Source organism: Exophiala oligosperma (genome assembly GCF_000835515.1).
Source record: "Exophiala oligosperma strain CBS 72588 unplaced genomic scaffold supercont1.9, whole genome shotgun sequence".
Classification (NCBI taxonomy): domain Eukaryota; kingdom Fungi; phylum Ascomycota; class Eurotiomycetes; order Chaetothyriales; family Herpotrichiellaceae; genus Exophiala; species Exophiala oligosperma.
In genome coordinates this window covers 990,254-1,009,775 of record NW_015622826.1, presented here as the reverse complement: position 1 = coordinate 1,009,775, position 19,522 = coordinate 990,254, and the positions used below count along the sequence as shown (strand labels likewise).

General features: G+C 50.0%; 8 protein-coding genes across 10 annotated transcripts; 3 read left to right on the top strand and 5 right to left on the bottom strand.

Annotated features, from left to right (window-relative positions):
• The first annotated feature begins 2,620 nt into the window (after positions 1–2,620).
• On the top strand, positions 2,621–5,238 carry PV06_08944. 2 transcript variants are annotated; one of them, XM_016410336.1, is made up of 3 exons: positions 2,621–2,904; positions 2,956–3,297; positions 3,353–5,238. In XM_016410336.1, the coding sequence occupies exons 2-3, from the start codon at positions 3,171–3,173 to the stop codon at positions 4,300–4,302; spliced, it is 1,077 nt and encodes a 358-aa protein (XP_016259358.1). In that variant the 5' UTR covers positions 2,621–2,904; positions 2,956–3,170; the 3' UTR covers positions 4,303–5,238. The 2 variants fall into 2 exon arrangements, with proteins under 2 accessions (XP_016259358.1, XP_016259357.1); XM_016410335.1 differs by having other exon boundaries at positions 2,621–3,297.
• A 190-nt stretch (positions 5,239–5,428) lies between these two features.
• PV06_08943 (uncharacterized protein) lies at positions 5,429–6,164 on the bottom strand (the record flags this gene model as incomplete). The annotated part of the gene is made up of 1 exon (XM_016410334.1): positions 5,429–6,164. The coding sequence occupies one exon, from the start codon at positions 6,162–6,164 to the stop codon at positions 5,718–5,720; it is 447 nt and encodes a 148-aa protein (XP_016259356.1). The 3' UTR covers positions 5,429–5,717.
• Positions 6,165–6,760: 596 nt separating this feature from the next.
• PV06_08942 (uncharacterized protein) lies at positions 6,761–7,099 on the bottom strand (the record flags this gene model as incomplete). Its single annotated transcript, XM_016410333.1, has 1 exon — positions 6,761–7,099. The coding sequence occupies one exon, from the start codon at positions 7,097–7,099 to the stop codon at positions 6,761–6,763; it is 339 nt and encodes a 112-aa protein (XP_016259355.1).
• Positions 7,100–7,418: 319 nt separating this feature from the next.
• PV06_08941 (uncharacterized protein) lies at positions 7,419–9,190 on the bottom strand (the record flags this gene model as incomplete). The annotated part of the gene is made up of 1 exon (XM_016410332.1): positions 7,419–9,190. The coding sequence occupies exon 1, from the start codon at positions 8,976–8,978 to the stop codon at positions 7,419–7,421; it is 1,560 nt and encodes a 519-aa protein (XP_016259354.1). The 5' UTR covers positions 8,979–9,190.
• Positions 9,191–11,342: 2,152 nt separating this feature from the next.
• PV06_08939 (uncharacterized protein) lies at positions 11,343–12,948 on the top strand. The gene has a single exon (XM_016410330.1). The coding sequence runs from the start codon at positions 11,347–11,349 to the stop codon at positions 12,115–12,117; it is 771 nt and encodes a 256-aa protein (XP_016259352.1). The 5' UTR covers positions 11,343–11,346; the 3' UTR covers positions 12,118–12,948.
• PV06_08940 (uncharacterized protein) lies at positions 12,180–12,565 on the bottom strand (the record flags this gene model as incomplete). Its single annotated transcript, XM_016410331.1, has 2 exons — positions 12,180–12,408; positions 12,459–12,565. 2 exons carry the CDS (start codon positions 12,563–12,565, stop codon positions 12,180–12,182), a joined length of 336 nt encoding a protein of 111 aa, XP_016259353.1.
• A 1,824-nt stretch (positions 12,949–14,772) lies between the features above and the next one.
• Positions 14,773–16,131, top strand: PV06_08938. Of its 2 annotated transcripts, XM_016410328.1 has the most exons (4): positions 14,773–14,931; positions 15,052–15,064; positions 15,183–15,312; positions 15,366–16,131. In XM_016410328.1, the coding sequence occupies exons 1-4, from the start codon at positions 14,915–14,917 to the stop codon at positions 15,689–15,691; spliced, it is 486 nt and encodes a 161-aa protein (XP_016259350.1). In that variant the 5' UTR covers positions 14,773–14,914; the 3' UTR covers positions 15,692–16,131. The 2 variants fall into 2 exon arrangements, with proteins under 2 accessions (XP_016259350.1, XP_016259351.1); XM_016410329.1 differs by having other exon boundaries at positions 15,183–16,131.
• Positions 16,094–18,227, bottom strand: PV06_08937 (uncharacterized protein). The gene is made up of 2 exons (XM_016410327.1): positions 17,765–18,227; positions 16,094–17,709 (listed from the first exon to the last, which is right to left on the bottom strand). Exons 1-2 carry the CDS (start codon positions 18,111–18,113, stop codon positions 16,901–16,903), a joined length of 1,158 nt encoding a protein of 385 aa, XP_016259349.1. The 5' UTR covers positions 18,114–18,227; the 3' UTR covers positions 16,094–16,900.
• Between the last annotated feature and the right edge of the window lie 1,295 nt (positions 18,228–19,522).

Genomic DNA, 19,522 nt, shown 5'->3' with positions numbered 1-19,522 from the left:
CGTTCCACTGATACTTGTAAGTGGTAGACAGGAGACGATCACCATCATCATCATCATCCAAAAGACTGGGTCAACATGTGAAAGTACAGAGTAGAATGCGTAGAGACCTTGGGGATTCCTTTTCCGCCTGTCAAACCGTTCCCCCACACGACCCTGATTCTCACCGGTTCAGCCCTGGGCAGGAATAGTGTGGGCTTCGTTTCTAGAAAAATAACTTCTTGTCTGAATGACTCATTCAGGTGCAACATTGCCGAGTCCATAAAGTGTTTGAGCATGTTCCGGCTTTGCAGAGAACGGGTAATGGCCGTCTGGCTCTTCCCAATGCAATAGTATCTTCCGTTCAATCAAGATATCGCATCTGATGTACACGAAGGAACGGAAAGGGCAACGAATCCCAACCTGTAATACTTCGTTCTGAGCTTTGACACTCGGAACGCATGAAAGCGTTCGACAGCCGCAGTTCCTGTCCGTGGCGGAGAGCGCTAGCGATGTTCAGAGGCCCGACTAACTCCAAGTAGCATTTGATAACTACGGCATCTGGTAAGGTAGCAGGGAAACATCTTGAGGGGTCGTCCTTACCTAATATCTGCGTAATGGTGTCTGCAGGTACATTACAAGCGTGGCTGATGAGTCAATCGAGACTGACAATTGGATGTGGAGGGCATGGTCGTGTGCCGGAATCGATCCGTGGCACAAAAAGCGACGGATCTCTTCCTCAGCTCAGGCTTGCTTATGTCTCGAATTCCACTCACATTCGAGGGTTCTCACCGACTCGGTATTGCATTCGGCGCTGGATTTGGACGAGAGCAAGGTCATGAACATGGACCCGTAGATTCTCCGAACGGCTGCCCTCTCTCACCACGAAACAGAGCTTGATTGACATGATGGTTGTCGGTAGGCTAGAGCTCGTCGGCAATCCTGGTTGTTGAATAAGACTAGTGTTATAGATCTGAGTGGACGCCTCAAACTTCGAGAACTTCGAGCATCTGTTGAAGATTTTGACATCATGTGGAAACCAGTCCCGTACTTCTAGAATCGAACCAAGGTTGGTTCTTGTACCTTGTCCAGTCTTTTGCAATCTACAAAGCGTCGATATGTCAACCGTAAAATGACTGGCGGAGGATTCGTCCACTTCTGCAAACGCATCTCATTTGCCAAGTGTGTACACTCGATATAACACAATCGTGGGGGACCTACCGCAGTGCGCACCAGTCTCGATAATGGAAGGTAAAGATCCGTTAATAACTCCGATACACTCGATGACATCCTATGCAACACAAGATTACGGCCGTCCTTGTCGTTGAATTTGAACAAGTGGGCGTTAACCATCTGATTGCGCTTGAGAGAGACATGTTTCGAGCGATTTGCCATGTGCATTTGTGTATTCGTGTCATGAAGCAACCCAAAATACCCTTGCCAATGGGTCATTGACGATCTTTGAGAACTTACCTGCGGGACTGTAAGGCCATCACGAGATGTTTGGCATGTCTTCTGCAGGCCAACGGTGGGATCTGTATAGAGGAAAGATGTTTGGCACCTCTCGGCAATTGATACAATTGATGGGTCCAAGCGCCACGCGGTGACAAGAATCTGCATATCGTAGCTGTTTAGCTCTTGATTCAGCAGGGATAACCTCAGGGGCCAGGGTCTGGTACGTGATCATCCTACGGGATATCCATATATGGTGAATCAAGTAATGTCGGGGCCGACACGTTTTGCAGGTGTCGTGAATCTCATCACTTCCCAGTTGGTGGGGGCGAAAGGGCAACAATGATTAGCGATTTGTTTCAAGGGATCGCGCCAATCGCCTATCGCCTTGATCACGGACCGGCCCAGAAGGCGACGATGAACGCCACAAAGAACAATCTCTCTCTGTGTTCCAGAATAAAACATCACCTAGCCAGGGTACAATGATTGTATCCGTACTGTAGGTACTGAGTATGGGGTATGGTGAATGAACCAGGCCTTCTAGAAGACCTGTGCTGGTGGAGGTAGGTATCCGCAGGCAGTTCACACTTGATGCAACATGGATGATTTCGTAACAAGAGGTCGATGACGAGACACCGGCGTTTCTGAGCTCTGCAACCCTAACACACTCGCTACTAGCAATAACGAAGAACGTAGCGACCTGTCCAGGTACTGCAATCATGGAAGACGACGGGGTAACGTTGCACAAGGAGGAAAAGGAGAAATGGGAAACACATGGGCATAACACGTGCAATCTTGTCCTACGCTAGGCCCCGTAATGGTCTAGCGTGGTTTGGCTGCGATGGTGAGCACAATGGCATGAGTTACACAGAACTGGGGTTGGGTATTGTATTCGGTAGAGGCCAATGTATGACAACAGCATCATAGAACACAGACAAAGACACAACCTTCTTTGACAAGGCCATCGACACCTCCTTCGTCCATCCCCTTTCTACCCGCACCGAATAAGAGAAATCACAATGTCCAGCTGCGGAGATGGGTGTCGATCCCTGTGCGCCGCCGGCGCGTGGTTGTCCCCTACTAGCTGTCCTTTTAGGGCCCTTAGGAGGCTCTTTAGGCTCTGCAAGTACCTAGATAGACCGTACCAAACTCCGCTAGGGCTCCCATTCCTGTCAATCAAGCTACCCCTTCTCTCCATCTCACTTTGACGGCTCTTACCACCACCTCCCAGAGCCACTGGGTCCTGCTCTTCCCCGAGCCATTCATAGCTTGACCTTGTGTCAATCACTGGGAGTAACGACTACTACCATTCCACCGCAGTTCTCCATCCCAGCATTCTCTCTTTTCCGACCCTGACCACCGCAACTCCTTGCCTTGTTGCCTCTATCGAGCTATCCTTCCAGACCATCGAGACGTCGACGAGCACCCCCCAGTTGTATCTCTGAAATTCGGAGACAGGGTGTGCTTCCACCACAGGTTCATCTCAATTCCCAGCTTCTCGACGGTTTGCTAATGAGCAATCTCCAGCGGTCTCCTTCCTTGCTCTTTTTCGAGCGACGCGAATCGACTGTCGGTCTTCACCTGGCCCCATCTCCGACCATTTGCAAACAACCCCTGGCGCTTCTTGAGTGAACATGAGAGAAGACTAAATACAATAGTCTTGCGTTGGACATTGAATCCTACCTCTACAGTCATACCCTGAGTGCACCTGTTTCTGGGTGTCTGCTGTCGCAGCTCAAAAGATGGGGTGCACCGGGTCGAAGATCGACCCTCGGGAAAAAGAAGCGTCACAGCGAAATGCCCGGATTGAACGTCAACTGCGCCATGACCGGAAGACGGAAACTCGCACGGTCAAAATCTTATTGTTAGGTATGATTCACAACAGGCGCAGGCTGGGTGGGAACGATATTGACTATATACATAGGAGCTGGTGAGTCCGGCAAATCAACAATCATCAAACAGATGCGCATAATCCACTCGAACGGTTTCCAAGAAGATGAAAGAGTCCAAGTGCGAGCGGTCATTTACTCTAATGTTGTCGTTGCATTTCGTGTCTTGTATGAAATCATGCAGGATGAAAAGATCGATTTCGAAGACGAAGCCAATGAAGCCCAGGCCGAATTTCTCGAGAGTATCAATTCCGACGTCGATGCTCACGAAGCATTCCGGGACAAGAGAGTCAAGGAAGCAATGGTGACTCTGTGGAAAGATGCAGGAGTACAAAAGGCCGTTGCCAAAGGCCACGAGTTCGCCCTGCATGATAACCTCAATTTCTATTTCCAGAATATTGATCGAATGTTCGAACCAGATTGGACACCCAACGACCAGGACATGTTGCATGCACGACTTCGTACCACGGGCATCACCGAAACTGTCTTCGAGCTTCGCGAACTGACCTTCCGAATGATGGACGTCGGAGGTCAAAGATCAGAACGTAAGAAATGGATCCATTGTTTTGATGGCGTTCAGTGCTTGCTTTTCATGGCAGCTCTGTCTGGATATGATCAATGTCTGGTGGAAGATGTGAATGCCAATCAGATGCATGAAGCTCTGATGCTGTTCGAATCCCTGGTTAACGGCGAGTGGTTCAAAGACAAGCCAATCATTTTATTTCTCAACAAGATCGATCTTTTCCGCGAAAAGTTGCCTGTTTCGCCGCTCTCGACCCATTTCCCAGACTATACTGGAAAAGATGGCGATGAAGAAGCATCCAAACAATTCTTTGCCAACCGCTTCAGGTCAATCAACAAAAACAGTGATCGAGAAATCTACATCCACTTCACCAACGCCACCGATACCAACCTACTAAAGGCCACTATGGAAGACGTGCAGGATATCTTGATCCAGAAGAACCTTCAGCGACTTGTTTTGTAGCCATGGCTACCAAAAGCTTTCTATGTCGCCTGGTTTAGGCCCATCACCTTGGGCGGCGCGAATGACTCACATGTAATCACTGAAAATCATGACAAGAACCATGTCACTGATCCTTGCACAATGTTCAACGACATATGCTTTGGATCTATGGAATGGGTGAACACTTCCGGGAGGCCGGTCTTGACGCCAAACATCAACAACGACAGATCTCCATCATCAATTTCTCAGCAGCGCTGGCGAAAAGGGCTGATTTATGGGCGGATCACCACGTTTTTTTGATTTCCAATTGGAAGTCAGGATATTGGTCGCGCACAGTACGAAAAAATTGGTATTCATCGTATGGTGTACGAATGCATACCAAAAGAGAAACAACGATTCGACCAAGGTGGCAAGCAATGAAATCGACCGCAAAAGCAACATGCACACCTTGTACATCATTTTTTCGATTTTTGTTTTGGTCCCGGACATAAGAAAGAGTGGTCGAATTGATGGGCAAAGTTTTATGACGGAGCATAATTGGGTTTTTTCCTTCTTTTCCCCCCTGCTTGTTGCAGGGGAGAGGGGCGCTGCTCTCAAGATGCCCCCAATATTCGAGATGACTGTAAGCAAAGGAGTCGGGTTGTGGAAAGGATGCGTTTCTTGTTGTTTTTCCAAATCTGGGGAGATGAAAAGAGAGAGAAGAGAGAAAGAAAAAATTGTCGAGTTGCGTCTCACCAACAGTGACGACCACCATCCATCTCAGACGACGAATAATGTGCGTTTTCATCTTCGTAATATACCTTGATTCGCCCTTGACTCTTTTTGTTTTTTTCTCTTTTTTTTTCGGTGTATTTTACAAGGAAAAAAAGAAAGAAAGCAAATCAAATCAGGTCAGGTCAAATCAGGATGGTCCCAAGACCACGAAATAAGAAAAACCAATCCCAGCCTCATTTTCACACACAAACAATGATACCTTCCCGACGAGTATATGTCAGGTAGGAAGTAGACGAGCACGTGAGTACGTGAGTCGAGAGACACGAGTCCTGCCAGTTGGTGTTGGCCCGTAGGTTGTGCGTTTCAATCATGATCCCATCGATGTTGATGATTTTGGGTGTCGGGAGAACGGAAGAGAGAGAGAGAGAGAGAGAGAGAGAGAGAGAGAGAGACGGATCGAATTCAAAATGTATTACCAGGGTACAGATCAGTTACCTCTCAGTATCATACGGAGGGGTACGGCTGGCTATTGAGGCAACAACCACTCAAACACCCACCCATACGGAGTGCTTTGGTACAGGTAAATGACGGTACTGGAACGACCATTTCTCCAACAAAAGAAAACACCACAGACACACCAAGTACTACCCTCTCATCGTTCCTCGGGAAGACATTTCCCACGTTGTTTGTCCGTTTACTCCGTAAACGGCCGATCAGATCCGTCAATGACTAGTCTTGCGGTCCCCCTTGATCTTGTGGAGCAGGTCGCTGGCCAGGGACGTCGAAGGGCGCCGTTCTTCCGACATCCTCGGCCCGCCCGTGGGCTCGAGGCCAAAGATGCTGTCTTTCCTCGTGACGTCGCTGGCGACGGCGACGCTGCCCTTCCTCGCGTTGGCCGTGGCCGCGCCACCCCCGGCGGCGGTGACGGACCCGCGGCGGTTGTTCAGGCTGTTGTCGGCGGCGACGTTTTGCACGGCCTGCGCCGCGGCCGAGGCGTTGGCGTCGAGCGAGGCCTGGGACGCCCGGCGGTCGCCCTCCATGGCGTTCGAGGCCGCGCTGTGACGGCGGTAGAAGCCGCTGTGTCGGCGGAGGAACTCGTCGTACGTCGCGTTGGCCTTGTAGCCCGCCCCGCCGGTCAGGGCGTGGGGCATGGTGAATGCGCCAGACATGTTTGGACGTTTCAAGGGGACGGGATACGGAAACAAAACCCGGAATTCGACACGGGGGCGGTGATGCGTTCTCGGTAAATCTTCTCCTCGTCGTCGCACGGAGCTTTGAATTGTTTTACTCCGTTTGACGATGGTCGGACAAGGTAAGTCGCAATGAACCTGGCTGGGTCCTGCGTCCGGGAGAGTTGACGACCACTATGCTTCTACTAGAGTACTCGTGGTAAGTACCAGGTGAAAACAGGATCGTGTATCTCCGGGTTCGAGATCTTCTCTAGACCGTGAAGTAAGAAACGCACTCTCGGCTGGGCCTGCTGCGAGGTCGCTCTTTCGTCGGTGGTCGAAGATTGGGAGGCAGAGGTAGGATGGAGTGCGACCAGAATAGCAGAGTCTTTGGATATCTGGTTTGAAATGATTCGCGGGACTGTGCAGTACAGCACTGGCTTAAGTCGCGTCTCTCAATGCAAGTGACCTGAATTGTTCAGTGGCACGTCAAGAAACATTTCAACATGTGCGCAGCTTTTGAATTATATCTCATCTCCCTCCCTTACCGTCGCTAAATTATGCCTTTCAATTTGAGCCAGCATGGCTGACATGGTTCAGCCACAGAGAGAGTGGTCACGCTCATCGATGGTACCACCCCGCATCGTATCAAGGCTGGAGCTGGACCGTTCGATGGACGAGAAGGAGCGAAAGGTTTTGGCATTAAATGACTGTCGCATTTCTGCGAGCCAGTAAGGTGGCAGCTGGCGCCGGAATTCTCGGGAAAAGTGATCTCGAGTGGTGATGGTGTGTAGCAAAGGAGGGGAAGCTGTGACCGGGGTCAAGGGGCTCAAGGCTGCGAGGACAGGGCCGAATCCTAGTCGGCCTCGTGTTTGGTCCGGAGGTTCCCACACGCCATGACCACCACACCATCCCGCACGAGGAAGGCTTGACATCCAGATGAGAGGATGCTGAGCATCATGACAGTAGGCTGGCCGAAGTATATGACGAGAACTACCCCATACGTCGGCACGAGTTGCTCATTGAAAGCGACAATGATAAGATAGGCCAGGGAAGTTTTTATGACACTCGTTTAATCGTACGCCATCGAGGCAGTGGTCAGGCCCTTAGAAAATGGCTTCCAGTTCTGCCGTCGAACGACTGGCAGTGGTGACATTGGCATCGTCGTCGTCGCCATCATCGTCGAGCCTCGTGTTTGATGAGACGACTCATCAACGTAACTGTAGAAAATATTGATGGCCACATTCGCTCTTCTCAAGGATACACCAATAACTCCTTGATTGGCTGAATAGCCACTGGAAGTGGAATATCTGAAGCTGCCAAAGTTTGAGTGATATGCGCGAGCACCATCGTTGAAATTAGTTGTTCCGGGTCTGGTTTTATCACAATGTGGCAGATGAGCGTGACCCAATACAACAAGCCTGGATAACGACCCCATAGATGTGCCAAATCGGTCCGGCGAAGAATGTGGCTCAATGATTGGGACTCGGGTACGAGATGAGCGGCCTCGGATATAGAGCAACCATTGGCCTCTGCCTCGAGCATCAGGCTGATAGTAATACAACATGCCTCATACCTCAATTCAACTTCCTTGTGCCGGCCAAGTGACTCCGTATGGGATTCATCGCTCACGTCTATGTTCAACCGCTCTTTTCTGAGGAGGTCTCTCAAAGAAGCAGTATGGGTAGCAATGTCCTCCCCGCTCCGATACAGTCTGTACCAAGTTTGAAAGCTCTGAAGAAGACGCCTGAATGTCGGCGACAAGTCAGCATCAAGATTATTGCGCCACTGCAGCACGTTTGGACAGTATAATGGCGAAAGCCATTCCGGCTGGGATGGAGCTTTGCTGCAATACAGTTCAAACTTTTGGATGATCTTGGACCATGTCTCAGACATGACCTCCGAATTCGCCAACATCCGATGGGCGTATGATAGTACCTTGGTCAAGAAGATGTATCGTCCGTCGGTGGTCACGAGCCAGGTGGGATCCTCTTGCATGCGCATGAGTTTACTGATGGCCCCATAATGCATGTCATATTCCAGAGCAATCTTCTCTTCAAGTACCCTTGCACGAGGCCGCTGCGACGCATCTGACATCACTTCCACGGACAGTTGCGATTGCGAGTTTTCATCCTCGCTGGAGGCTGTGACCTGGCATACCATGGGAACTCCCAAACTCATGACTGCGATCATGTTGTCGAGAGTAGTGGCCTGGCCTGGCTTCGCCAGGGCGGTATTGACTTTCTGGATCACTATGCCCTTCAACGATAGAAGGCTGGCACGCGAGCCATCGCCGGTCACAGCGTGACGGTAGGTAGAGTATAGGAGCAGGCAGCCGGCATATCTACTCTCGCAGCAGTCGCCACTCCGTAAGATAGTGTTCCGGACAAAGGCCTCTCCAAAGAATGTGTGCATGTCATGTTTGAGGGAGGCAAGGTAACCAGGGTCCTCACTTGAGATTGATATCTGAGGAAGGATGCGGAAGGCATCGGGGGTAGACCCCAAGTAACAGTTAAGGGGTGTAGGACGTCGCGGTGAGAAGAGACCTACAACTGGGGGCGATCTCTGGCGTAGCGATGTACTAGAACTGCCTGAGGACGAGGGGGTCTGGCTGTTATCAGGGGAGCTCGTGTTCGACGAAGCATTCAGGGTCGATTCGTTGGGGACCTGTTTTGCTCTGGACTTCTTGTGTCCCCACCAGGACGCATGTCGTCTCGCAAGCCGTCGGGCCTGAGGGGTTAGCAGCTCGCTCTGTGAATTGATGAAGAGGATTGGCGGTCGCGAGCTATCTTTTCGGGCCTTGCCATTAGGCATAGTTGCCTGAGTCTGCTTTGACAAAGACTCAGCCGCGACTGCTTTGACCTCACAGCCAAGATGTCGATACGTGACCAACTTTGTGGTAGCAGTTGAAATTCCACAGATGCTACGACGCCTCGGAGGGCCAGAGAGACATGGTTCATGGAAGTTTTGATGTGGTGCGAGGACGAGCTGGGACTCAAATTTTACCAAGGTAAGGAAGTCTGGAGCACTCTTCGTAAGCCAGAAGACATCGGGCGAGGCTGAAAGACGGCGAGACTTTTCTCGGGACGAAGTGATCAGGTAATAAGAGAAGCTAAACTATTTTAGGAAGTTGCAAGGGTGTCGTCAACATCAAAGCTCTCCATCTGCTCCACTCGTAGCCAGGGACCATCTCAGACCAACATGCTACGAGCGAAACATGCTGATTCGAGATATTGGACTACTCAGCACATTGTCCCTCAAGCTCCATAGGTCTTGCCAAAAAGCTCCTCGTAAATTGCTTTGCCTAGGCCAAGTCCACTAGCCGGGTTTTGACCAGTGATGAACGTCCGTCCATCGGCACTCTTGCTAACCACAACATGCCCATCGAAGGGGTTCTCAGCCTTTTCATATTTGCCGCCGGTGGCCTTGTCAAGCTCGGTTTCCACGCTCCATGGCTCCACGACGCCGGTGGCTGGGAACAATAATTCACACTCTTTGTTGCTCACTCCGACGGCCTTGTGGCCATCAATGATGAACTTCCCGCTGGATGGATCCCTTACGTGCGCGAAGGCAGCAGAACCGTGGCAGATACCGCTGAGGAGCTTCTTCTGGTTGTAGAAGTCGAGAATCACCTCCTCCGCGGCTTTTGAGTCAATCACGTCGAACATGGCTAGGGAAAATCTGGTCAGTCATGTCTGGCATGAGGCAGGCGAAGAAAGGAGATCTTACGTCCATAACCTCCGATGAAGCAGATGGCGTCGAATCTTTCCGCGTTTCCCTTGAAATCTTCCAGCTTCTGTGAGTTCTTCCAGAGATCTTGCTTGGTTTCGTAGAAGCGGGCACAAATCTCATCGTTCTTGAAGAGTTCAACCGACTTTTGGTCTGGCGGTGCATCTCCTCCAAGATGAGAAGCAATCGTGATGTTGCAGTACGGCTCCAAGATGTCAAATGGGTGAGCCAACTCAGGCTGCAAAACACGGTTAGCTCTAATTTCACGGACGACTGGAATGACTTACTAGATACCATCCGGGCTTGTGGGATGAGATGACCATGAGGACAGCGGGCTTTGCTGCAGACATTGTGGGAAGTAGTAAGTACTGAGGTTGTTGTTGTAGACAGTTGTACTTGTGGAGATTTAGGATATGCGAATGAGAAGCTATTTGCTCAGTCTGAAGCGTTGTTTGAAGTGAAGATTGAAGTGAAGATTGAGTAGGCTGCAGCGGTATTCTGATTGTCTTTATACCATTGCAAGGTAAAACACTCGTGATGGCCATGTCCATATCAAGCAAGTCCGTCAACATAGTGGTTCGGGGCTACATCTACGTTTTTGGAATATCTGAGCATCTTCAATATGCCAAGTGCAGATATCTTGAGTATGGCAAAGCCTTACTGACGGTGTTTTGAGGGTGCTGCTGGAGATACGAGACACCCTTCTTGGTGGTGAAGATCGATATCAAGTGTATAGCATAGTACACGTACTCCACCTCTAACACCGAAGCCGATGGATGGCTTAATATCAATGGTAGTGATCACCATAGAAGTCTCAAGAGGGAAATATTGTAGTTCCGAACAGCATGTGGTAGTCGAGAAATGGAGCATGCCATGAGGATACAAACAGTCGGATAGTTATCCTCGGCGGCCACAGGAGACAAAACTCTGAGATACTATTCGCAATCGGTCACTCACGCCAATCGACGCTGGGGCCGCTGTGGCTCATCATGGCTTGTGCCTTATGGGCACTTGGATCAGTCGATGCGAGGCGAGAGGACTGGTTGCGGACGTAAAAGCATTGATAGAGTAGCCCTTGCAAATACCTGAAATGGGCATAGTGTGCTTCATGCAGGAACACTGAATCTCCAGCTGACAAAGAAATGCCCGGCTTCTTTCTCGAGAGGACGAGTATGGATACGGGTACTAAAGGAACGTGCAAACCTTGCGTAGTACTGGATCCTTAAAAAAACATTCACTTTATCACTGAGACAAGTCGAAGTCGTCAGGGATACAGACAGGACAATGTTTCAAGTGTTTTGAGTTGGTAAGAAATTGCTGATCACGTGGAGAGGGCAGTTTTGACGATGCTGCGGGTGTTTCGGCAATTGCCGCACCATCAACGCATGATGAGGTGGCGGTGAAGAAGGTCACATGATCCTATATCCAGCCTTCAACCTCGGATTCGCGATGAATGATTGTTCGCTTTGTGCACTGCACATGCCCCAGTCGTACCATCCGGAGAAAGTCATCGATGCAACACGCTCGCAACTTATTCCAAATCTCCCGACACCTTAAATCTCGGCCTTGCACTGCATTCATCTCTGTATCGACTTCAACTCTCCAACGCCCCATTTCAAACCACAGTATCCCTCGGATCGTTCTCAAGGCACGCCCTTTCTCACACGGTCCTGCGCCCTCGTCGTCCTCACGTACACCCGCATCCAAAATGGCATCCGCCACCACCTTTTTCGATTTTACGCCGAAAGACAAGCGTGATCAAGAGTACCCCCTTGCTCAGCACAAAGGAAAGGTGATCCTCGCCGTCAACACCGCCTCCAAATGCGGCTTCACCCCTCAGTTCGCCGGCCTCGAGTCCTTGTGGAAGAAGATTTCTGAGAAATACCCGGATCAATTCGTCATCATCGGTTTCCCTTGCAACCAATTCGGTGGTCAAGATCCCGGCTCGAATGATCAAATTCAAGAGTTCTGTCAGCTCAACTATGGTGTTACATTCCCGGTGCTGGGCAAGACAAACGTCAATGGTGATCATGCCGAGCCAGTGTTTGAATGGATGAAGTCGGAAAAGCCAGGCCTGCTGGGTCTGAAGAGGGTCAAGTGGAATTTTGAAAAGTTCTTGATCGGCCGCGATGGAAAGGTCGTCCAGCGATGGGGCAGCATGACCAAGCCGGAAAGCATTGAGAAGGAGATTATCCAAGAAATTGAGAAATCCAAGTCGGGATGATTGAGTTCAAGCCGGCTTTATTTGTACAGCAATCACAAGAGATACCCAGATAACTCCTGCTCCTAGTATTTGGGCGGTGGCCCTGAACCTTCGACTGGATTTTCAAGATCAGGTACACGATATTGTGGCGGGACCTGCCCTTGAGATCGTTCATGTTTGTGCCCAGAGACCGCAAATTCCAGCTCCATCTCGTCGTCGATAGCCTTGTGTTGTGCCGCCTCTTCTGCCTTTCTCTTGATGCGTTGCTTCCTGACAATGACAAACAGAACAATTCCCAGGAGAAAGAAAAGACTATATCATGGTCAGTCTCTCATGTTTGTACACGTAGAGGTGTTACTTACGTCAAGCCGATGATAAGAGGTATGACAGTCGTCTGGAAAGTAGTGGTGTATTTCTCGCAGATGTCGTCCGTGTCATTGGGGTTGACGCATTTTCTCTTCCACAACATGGTGTTTGTTTGTATGTAGGCGGTATCGGGAGTACTTCGGTTATGCTGGCTGAATAGACTGGAGATTGTAAGGAAAGACAAGTCTATTTGACGTGCTCGATCTTCGGAGGATTAAAGAGACATGAATGAGAGTGGCTAGGTAGGAGGGAAAGTGATGTTTCAAAACAAAGAGTGTCCTATGCGGCGGGCGTGAGGTTCATCACAATGAAGTGAATTGGGGGTTTACCTGGTGGTCCGAAACAGGAGTGTCCCGGGCAATGACAGGTACGTGCACGGGGTCGAGCCCTTTGAAGGCGTGGGTTTCGTAGTACGGAGTACGGGTACAGTGATAGCCGATTGTAGCCCCCAGACTGGCGCCCCATAGTAGATCGAGACCCCCTAATTTCACAAACCTTTGAGACGAAATCTCAGACGCGCAATGCACTTGAGTCGGGGCCCCTTCAATCGTAAGCGCCTGTCAGTTGGCTTCCAGCCCCCGTGTCAACAACATTCTTGCAAGCTTCTAGCCTGCATTGCATCACAGTTGTCAATAAATGCTCTGAACCCCAGATCTCGCTCTCCAGCTACAAGCATAAGCATTCCTCAATGATATCTTTTGCCATCCTGATTCTCTACCTTCAGGCACTTATCCGGGCGAATATGGGCAACACAATCCGGCCAAGTGCAGCGGGACTAAATTATGCCCAAGAATCGGCGGCTTCGCTAGATGTGAACCGTTGGCTTAAAATCATTGTCCTAAGATTGCACCGTCTCAGACTCGATCCCGCCTGTTCGAGTACTCCGAATAACTTGAGGAATGGGCAAGGTGTGTGGCAGATGAAAATGTTGCTCTTGAAGAACGTGCAAGTATTCCGATCAGATTTTTCCACCTGTTGCAAATGTACTCAATATCTGCACTTTATCAGCAGCTGCGAGGACATCTGTTGGCTCTACATGGAAGAAACAAACCAAAAAAGATCTTATTCTGCTCAAAAACGCCAGTATTTTCGGGGTATTTTACATCTCTGTGGTTATTTTTCTAGTTCATCAACGTCGCCTCGCCGGACTTGTTGTAGCGACTATTTCGATGCACGGAGTTTGCATTGACTCAACGGCATCAAGATGGCCTTCCTAAGGACATGCCCCAAGGAAACAGCAGAGTTATATATCTTCACTCATACTCAGAGTTACAGCTTTCATTATATACTTCCCTGAAGACCGCCGAAGTCCTGCGAAGGCCATTCAGGAAGCTGAGATGTCTTTGCCCTCTTGAAATCAGCTTGGACCTTGATGCAGGTATGGCAGCAGGATGACGAGGCGTTCGTCCAAAGTCCAAAGCGCGCCTTGTCGTGTTCACCGTACACTGTAAGTATGCAGAAGACCGCTATATGTCCAACTCAGTACGAGCCACTTCTTCCCGGCCGTTACGAAGCAAGAAATTGATCAGGTAGCTTTCAATGGCTGACGGTATTGCCTGCGCTGGATACTTTATGCTAGCCTCCTCTCCATGCTGCCAGAAAACATTCGTCAAGAGTGTGGCTTATTGTAGGATCAGTCAAGGCTCGCTAGGTTTCTGCCGATGACCTTAGTTTCAGGAGATCTTTTGCTCAGACATGTAATTGCAGGTCACGACTACTGTAACGGTGATTGTGAATACTATTATAGGCTTAAGCTGTCGAGTTCTGGCCCTGTTCCTGCCTATGCTGAGGGCTTTGTTGAGGGTTTTGCTGAGATTGCCTGTGTCGGGTTACACCTGAGGGAGGACCGCTAGGATTTCAAGAAGGGAGAAGAACGAAAGACAATAGCATCCATGTCTTCTAAATGAGGCCTCTTCCGAAAGACAATGAGAACTGTCTTCTTTTTCTTCTGCTGCTGCTGCTGCCGCCGTTGATCTACTATGAGTACCGCGCAGACTGGCGCATACCAAAGGCTACCTACCTATGGCTATTTCACTTGTACCAGGGAGCTATATGCCTATGACCCCTCTTCTCTCGTCCCATGTCATGTCGTAAAGTCGTCAATTTTCAACATGAATTATTCCACCCCAGACCTCAGATCAGTTCACTTATTCATTGTATGTCATTACAGTCGCTCACACATACTGTAAAAGTCCGGGTGTTAAAAAGGTTTAGGCGATAAGTCGGCAAACCTGCCCTGATCGTGAGTGCAAGTGCCAAGCGAGGAAGGGGATCGCAGGTCGAAGCTTCGAAACATCATCAACCTGTCCAACTCTCGACAAGCACAATCACCATCATTTCTGCTCACCTCTATCCCACCAACAACCCTCTTTCTATCGAAAAGACGGCCACTCACCCCTCCGGAACGTACTAGTCTTTGAGAAAGGAAGTCAACGACACAAGCACCGTCAAAATGTCTACAGATCTCTGGTCAGTTTGCCCCCCATACCTGTAGCCTGCAGCTCGCGTCGATAAGCTGGCCTTCCCTCGTGAGAGGGCCAGTTTCATCAATAACTTGGATCGCATTGTGCTAACATTGTTGAATTATAGCCCCGTATATGCGGTATGCTCGCCCCCCCTTTACCCCCCCAATCCACAATCCTATCGAGCAGCGATGCTGTCATTCCTCCTCAGCTGCCTGGAAAAGCTTCGAAGAATGAACACTGACATACATCTCCTAGCCCTTCTTCGGTGCCATGGGCTGCACCTCTGCAATCGTCTTCACCTGCTTCGGCGCCGCATACGGGACTGCAAAGTCCGGCGTGGGTATCTCAGCGATGGGTGTCCTCCGACCAGATTTGATCGTCAAGAGTATGCGACGCCATTCAAAGAGGGGATGGGCCACGAACTGACACATATTCCAGACATTGTTCCCGTCATTATGGCTGGTATCATTGCTATTTACGGTCTAGTCGTCTCAGTCTTGATTTCGGCCGGCCTGTCACAAAAGGAGCCTCTGTTCACCAGCTTCATTCAACTCGGTGCCGGTCTGTCCGTCGGTCTGGCCGGTCTTGCTGCTGGCTTCGCCATCGGCATTGTCGGTGACGCCGGTGTCCGAGGAACCGCCCAACAACCTCGACTTTTCGTCGGCATGATTCTCATCCTCATTTTCGCCGAAGTGTTGGGTCTTTACGGTCTGATCGTTGCCTTGTTGATGAACTCCAAGGCCTCGACCGATGTCACCTGCTAGATCAGGCCCGAGAAAATATTGGCTTGGACTCGATGGCGGCTGCGATGAAGCGCCACGGGACCACCGCGCACCAATATCGGATCAGAACGGCTTACTAGACCTGAGAGAGAATCAGACTCGGAAACTCTTTACGACAAGGCATCCAGTTTCTGAGACTCGAAGGAACTTGTCGAAGCAAGTCAAACCGGGTAAAAAAGAGGAGAACCACAAAAAACCAATTGAGAAAATGTACCGAGCTGGGTGAACGGGATCAGACCCTCCAGATGAGGTTACTTTTTTTCGTGTATGAATGTCATAGTTTATCAGCACAATCGACGAAGGTGGGCCATGGAGGTGCCACGTTATCGGGCACTGCAGTCGAGGAGGTGTCTGCAATGCTTTTTAAATCATGTATGTACACTTGTTCGGCACTGAATTAGATAATGCTTTTCGTAAACAAAGTTTGCTTCGTTTTTGGTTTTGTTTTCTTTTTGCGACGTCTACTTCTTCTCTACTAACCCAGGTACGTACCACTTTGTTGGCATCGACGTTTGCGGTACAAGAAGTATGGCTAAAGTAGAATAGAGAAGGAATACGGAAAACGTAGTCGATGGTTGATTGATTTCGTAGTACATGGACCGGATGGGTATCACTCGGTGTACGGGAATGACAACTGGGCGCTCATTGATGGATGAGCTCTTAAGCACAACAGATATGAGGACAAGCACAAGCAGATCAGTGCTTGAGAAGACCAAAGAGTGAAGATGTGTGGATATTTCATCAGGTATATTCTTGTGTCTTATAGGGTGACAGTTGTTCTCAATCTATCAGGACGGTAAATGTCGTGAACCGGGGGCGCAGAATCGTCGTGGGAGAACGAAAATCTGCGTGCTCTTAGTCCTAATGGGTACGAGTAGTGTGGTAAACTTTCGCTCATGGTATGAAAGCCGCTTCACAAGAACGCCCCAGTGTCAAGAAGCAATATACGCCAGATGGTTGCGGTATGGTGACGATTGAGAACAAACGACAATCTTCTGTGCAATGCTTGCATTCGTCTCCCCCCCCCCACCATATTCTGCACCAGAACAAAACCCAATCAATGCATAAACACGACTCGGTCTAGTTGAGATGCTGGTACCCTTGCGTATCTCTAAATGCGAGAAGAGGAACTTGCCAGACATGCGATAATGTATACCAAAATAAAAAAAACCCCCCAATGTTGAGATTACTTTATATCTGGCCCAACCTCCGCCTGGCGTTCCGCGTCTTGCGCATAAGCTTCCTGTACTTGTGCTTCTTCATCTTGAGACGACGTTGTCTCTTGACGCTGATGGCGTACATTGCCGGCCTTCGTCGGTGACCGAGGCGTCTGCCGCCGATTTGCTCTTGGATCTCGCGCATGTTCGAGACATCCTCGATCTCCATCATGGGCGCCGAGTGAGGGGTGAAGAAACCGTCGTGGTCTGCCGAGTCTTGTTGTTCGATCACGTTCATGACGACTTGCTGGACGTACGGGTCGTGATCCTGGTTTTGGATCTCCACCTCCAAGGATCTGGCTTGCATTTCTTCACCGGCTTCTTCTCCGGCGGCGGCCCGTGCTTCGGCAGCTTCGATCTCGGCATCACTCAGCGGCGTCGGTGAGGGGGGAGCATTGAAGGGTCTGAACCGTCTTGCAAACTCTTGTAGCACAAGTTTGACGTTGCCTCCGTGGATATTGATGGTCTGCGGCGCCCCGTCCAGGTGGTGGGTGCGGTTGGGATCGGCCGTGTTCTCGTTACGCTGCATCAAGGCCTTGATGATGGCCGCCTTTTGCTCGGCTCCTTGGCTGTGATGTTCGCCTCGCCTGCTTGCTATCTGCTCGTCCAGGCTTTCGACCGCCGATGAGAGAGTGTAAATGACGTCTTGTGTAGCTGGACGAGATTTCGTCTTGGGCTTCGGCTGGAACATTTTCTCGATCGCATCGACGCTCGTTTCTGGAGGCACCGGGCCTGTGATCGATAGCGGCCGATGAGTCGAAAAGAAGGAGGCTACGTAGATATCTGATAGCCTCGGTTAGCTGTGAAGACTTTGACAACTTGAAGATTTGCTCCATACCCTTCGGATTCAGATGCTGTAAGCTGGGTACCGATGGCAGTTTCGATGTCCAGTCATCTTGTACCTCTTGTTTGGCATCAAACTTCTCCTTCGAAGATCTCTTCTTTGATAAGCGTGACTCGGAGCCAGGTCGCTTTGTTTCCGATCTCGGAGTCCCAACCTGTTTGACTGAAGCTGCTGGGATAGCCGAAGAGCCATTGTTGGGCGGGACGGGGGGCTTGGAGGACGAATGCCGCCGCTGGTGTGCGTGGGAGGTGAAGGATGCCATCGATGGCGTTGTAGGGCGTGAAGGGACAGCGGCGCCATTGGAGCAGTTGCGCGCCACTCGGCGCAAAGAGGTGTTGAACATGTGTCCGACAGCTTACTCGAGAAGTGCAGTGCTGGACACAATATCAAAGTAGAGGTTGCCAACCGCGGGCTGAAGAGGGTATGTGACGGTGTGAGCGTCCAAGTATGAGGTGATAATGCAGTTCGGGAAGACCAAGAATCGGACTTGGTCCGCAGGCGGCAAATCAATCGGAGGCAAACGCAAACTCGTCAACAATGCCAAGGCTTAGCTAAACCTGAATTTCTAAGCCCTGTTCAACTGGTCCTCCTACATATCTCGGAGACTCCTTTGCTCCTTACCTGGTATCTCGAAGACTTACCCACAACTGACGAATTGTGATTACATGGCCAACCATCTGACGGAGGTTTATGAACAAAAAAGTCCCAGGTCGGCGTAAATCTGTCAACATTCTGAGTTATCCACAGCTTCCAAACAATGACCTGCCATTATCCTAGGTTTCAGCCTTGCCTGATTGGCGTAGTGTACTGCTTCTGACCCAGGCTTACGGTGACCCGATCACTTGGTTCTCTGTCAAATTGGCTTTCAGGATGAAGTGTGTTTTCCGACTCTGTGGAGGTAGGCGACATGAGAACCGATTTCTCAACGCAGAAGGGCGCGAGATGAATAGCGCTGTGCAAACTTTTAGGTTGATCGAAAGAGGCCTTTGAAACTACTATACGACTGCCTGGGCGATACAAAAGGAGCGAAAATGAGGCAGAAATTTTACTACTCGGAAAAGAGGAGAATGGCAATGTACTGATGCCGCAGACATAGTGAGCAGATATCGTGAAAGCCGAGCGCCTAACTTCAACACTTTACTCATGAAGCTCTGAATCAAGCATATCGCTTTATATCTTTAGGAATCAGATCAACGCTGTTTTCGATTCTTTGGTATGTGTTCAGATGGACATATTCCTTGCTCCTTACCAAACGCATCTTCCAGACCTGCCTTGAGGAAAAGGTCTTTTCCATGGCGCCTATCATTGACTAGGTATGTACCATTCAGTGACAATGCATACCTAGTACATTGGCCATACTCATGATCGGGGGGATATTTCATACTCTTCTTTTGGTCGTCTTCACACTAGGCTGCTGCTGGTATCAAGTTGTTGTCTTATTGCAATGACTTATCAAGCATTCCCACTGGATGGGGGATGGGTTAGAAATCCTGCAGCTTGCGACACACCTCCAGAGGCATTCATCTATGGACTCTTCATATTCGAAACTGCGCATGTGGTACACTCGATCTCCTGAACCATTGAAGGTTACCGGATATGGACCTATGCGGTATCTGCGTTCCCAGTAACTCGACCCCGTGTGCCAGCATAGCAGAATCTGTATCGCTTCGAAGCATAGTCGATGTACAGAATTCGGGAGTAGTACACACACACATATATCTCTTTTCTTACTCTCTCCACAGCCAAAGCGTG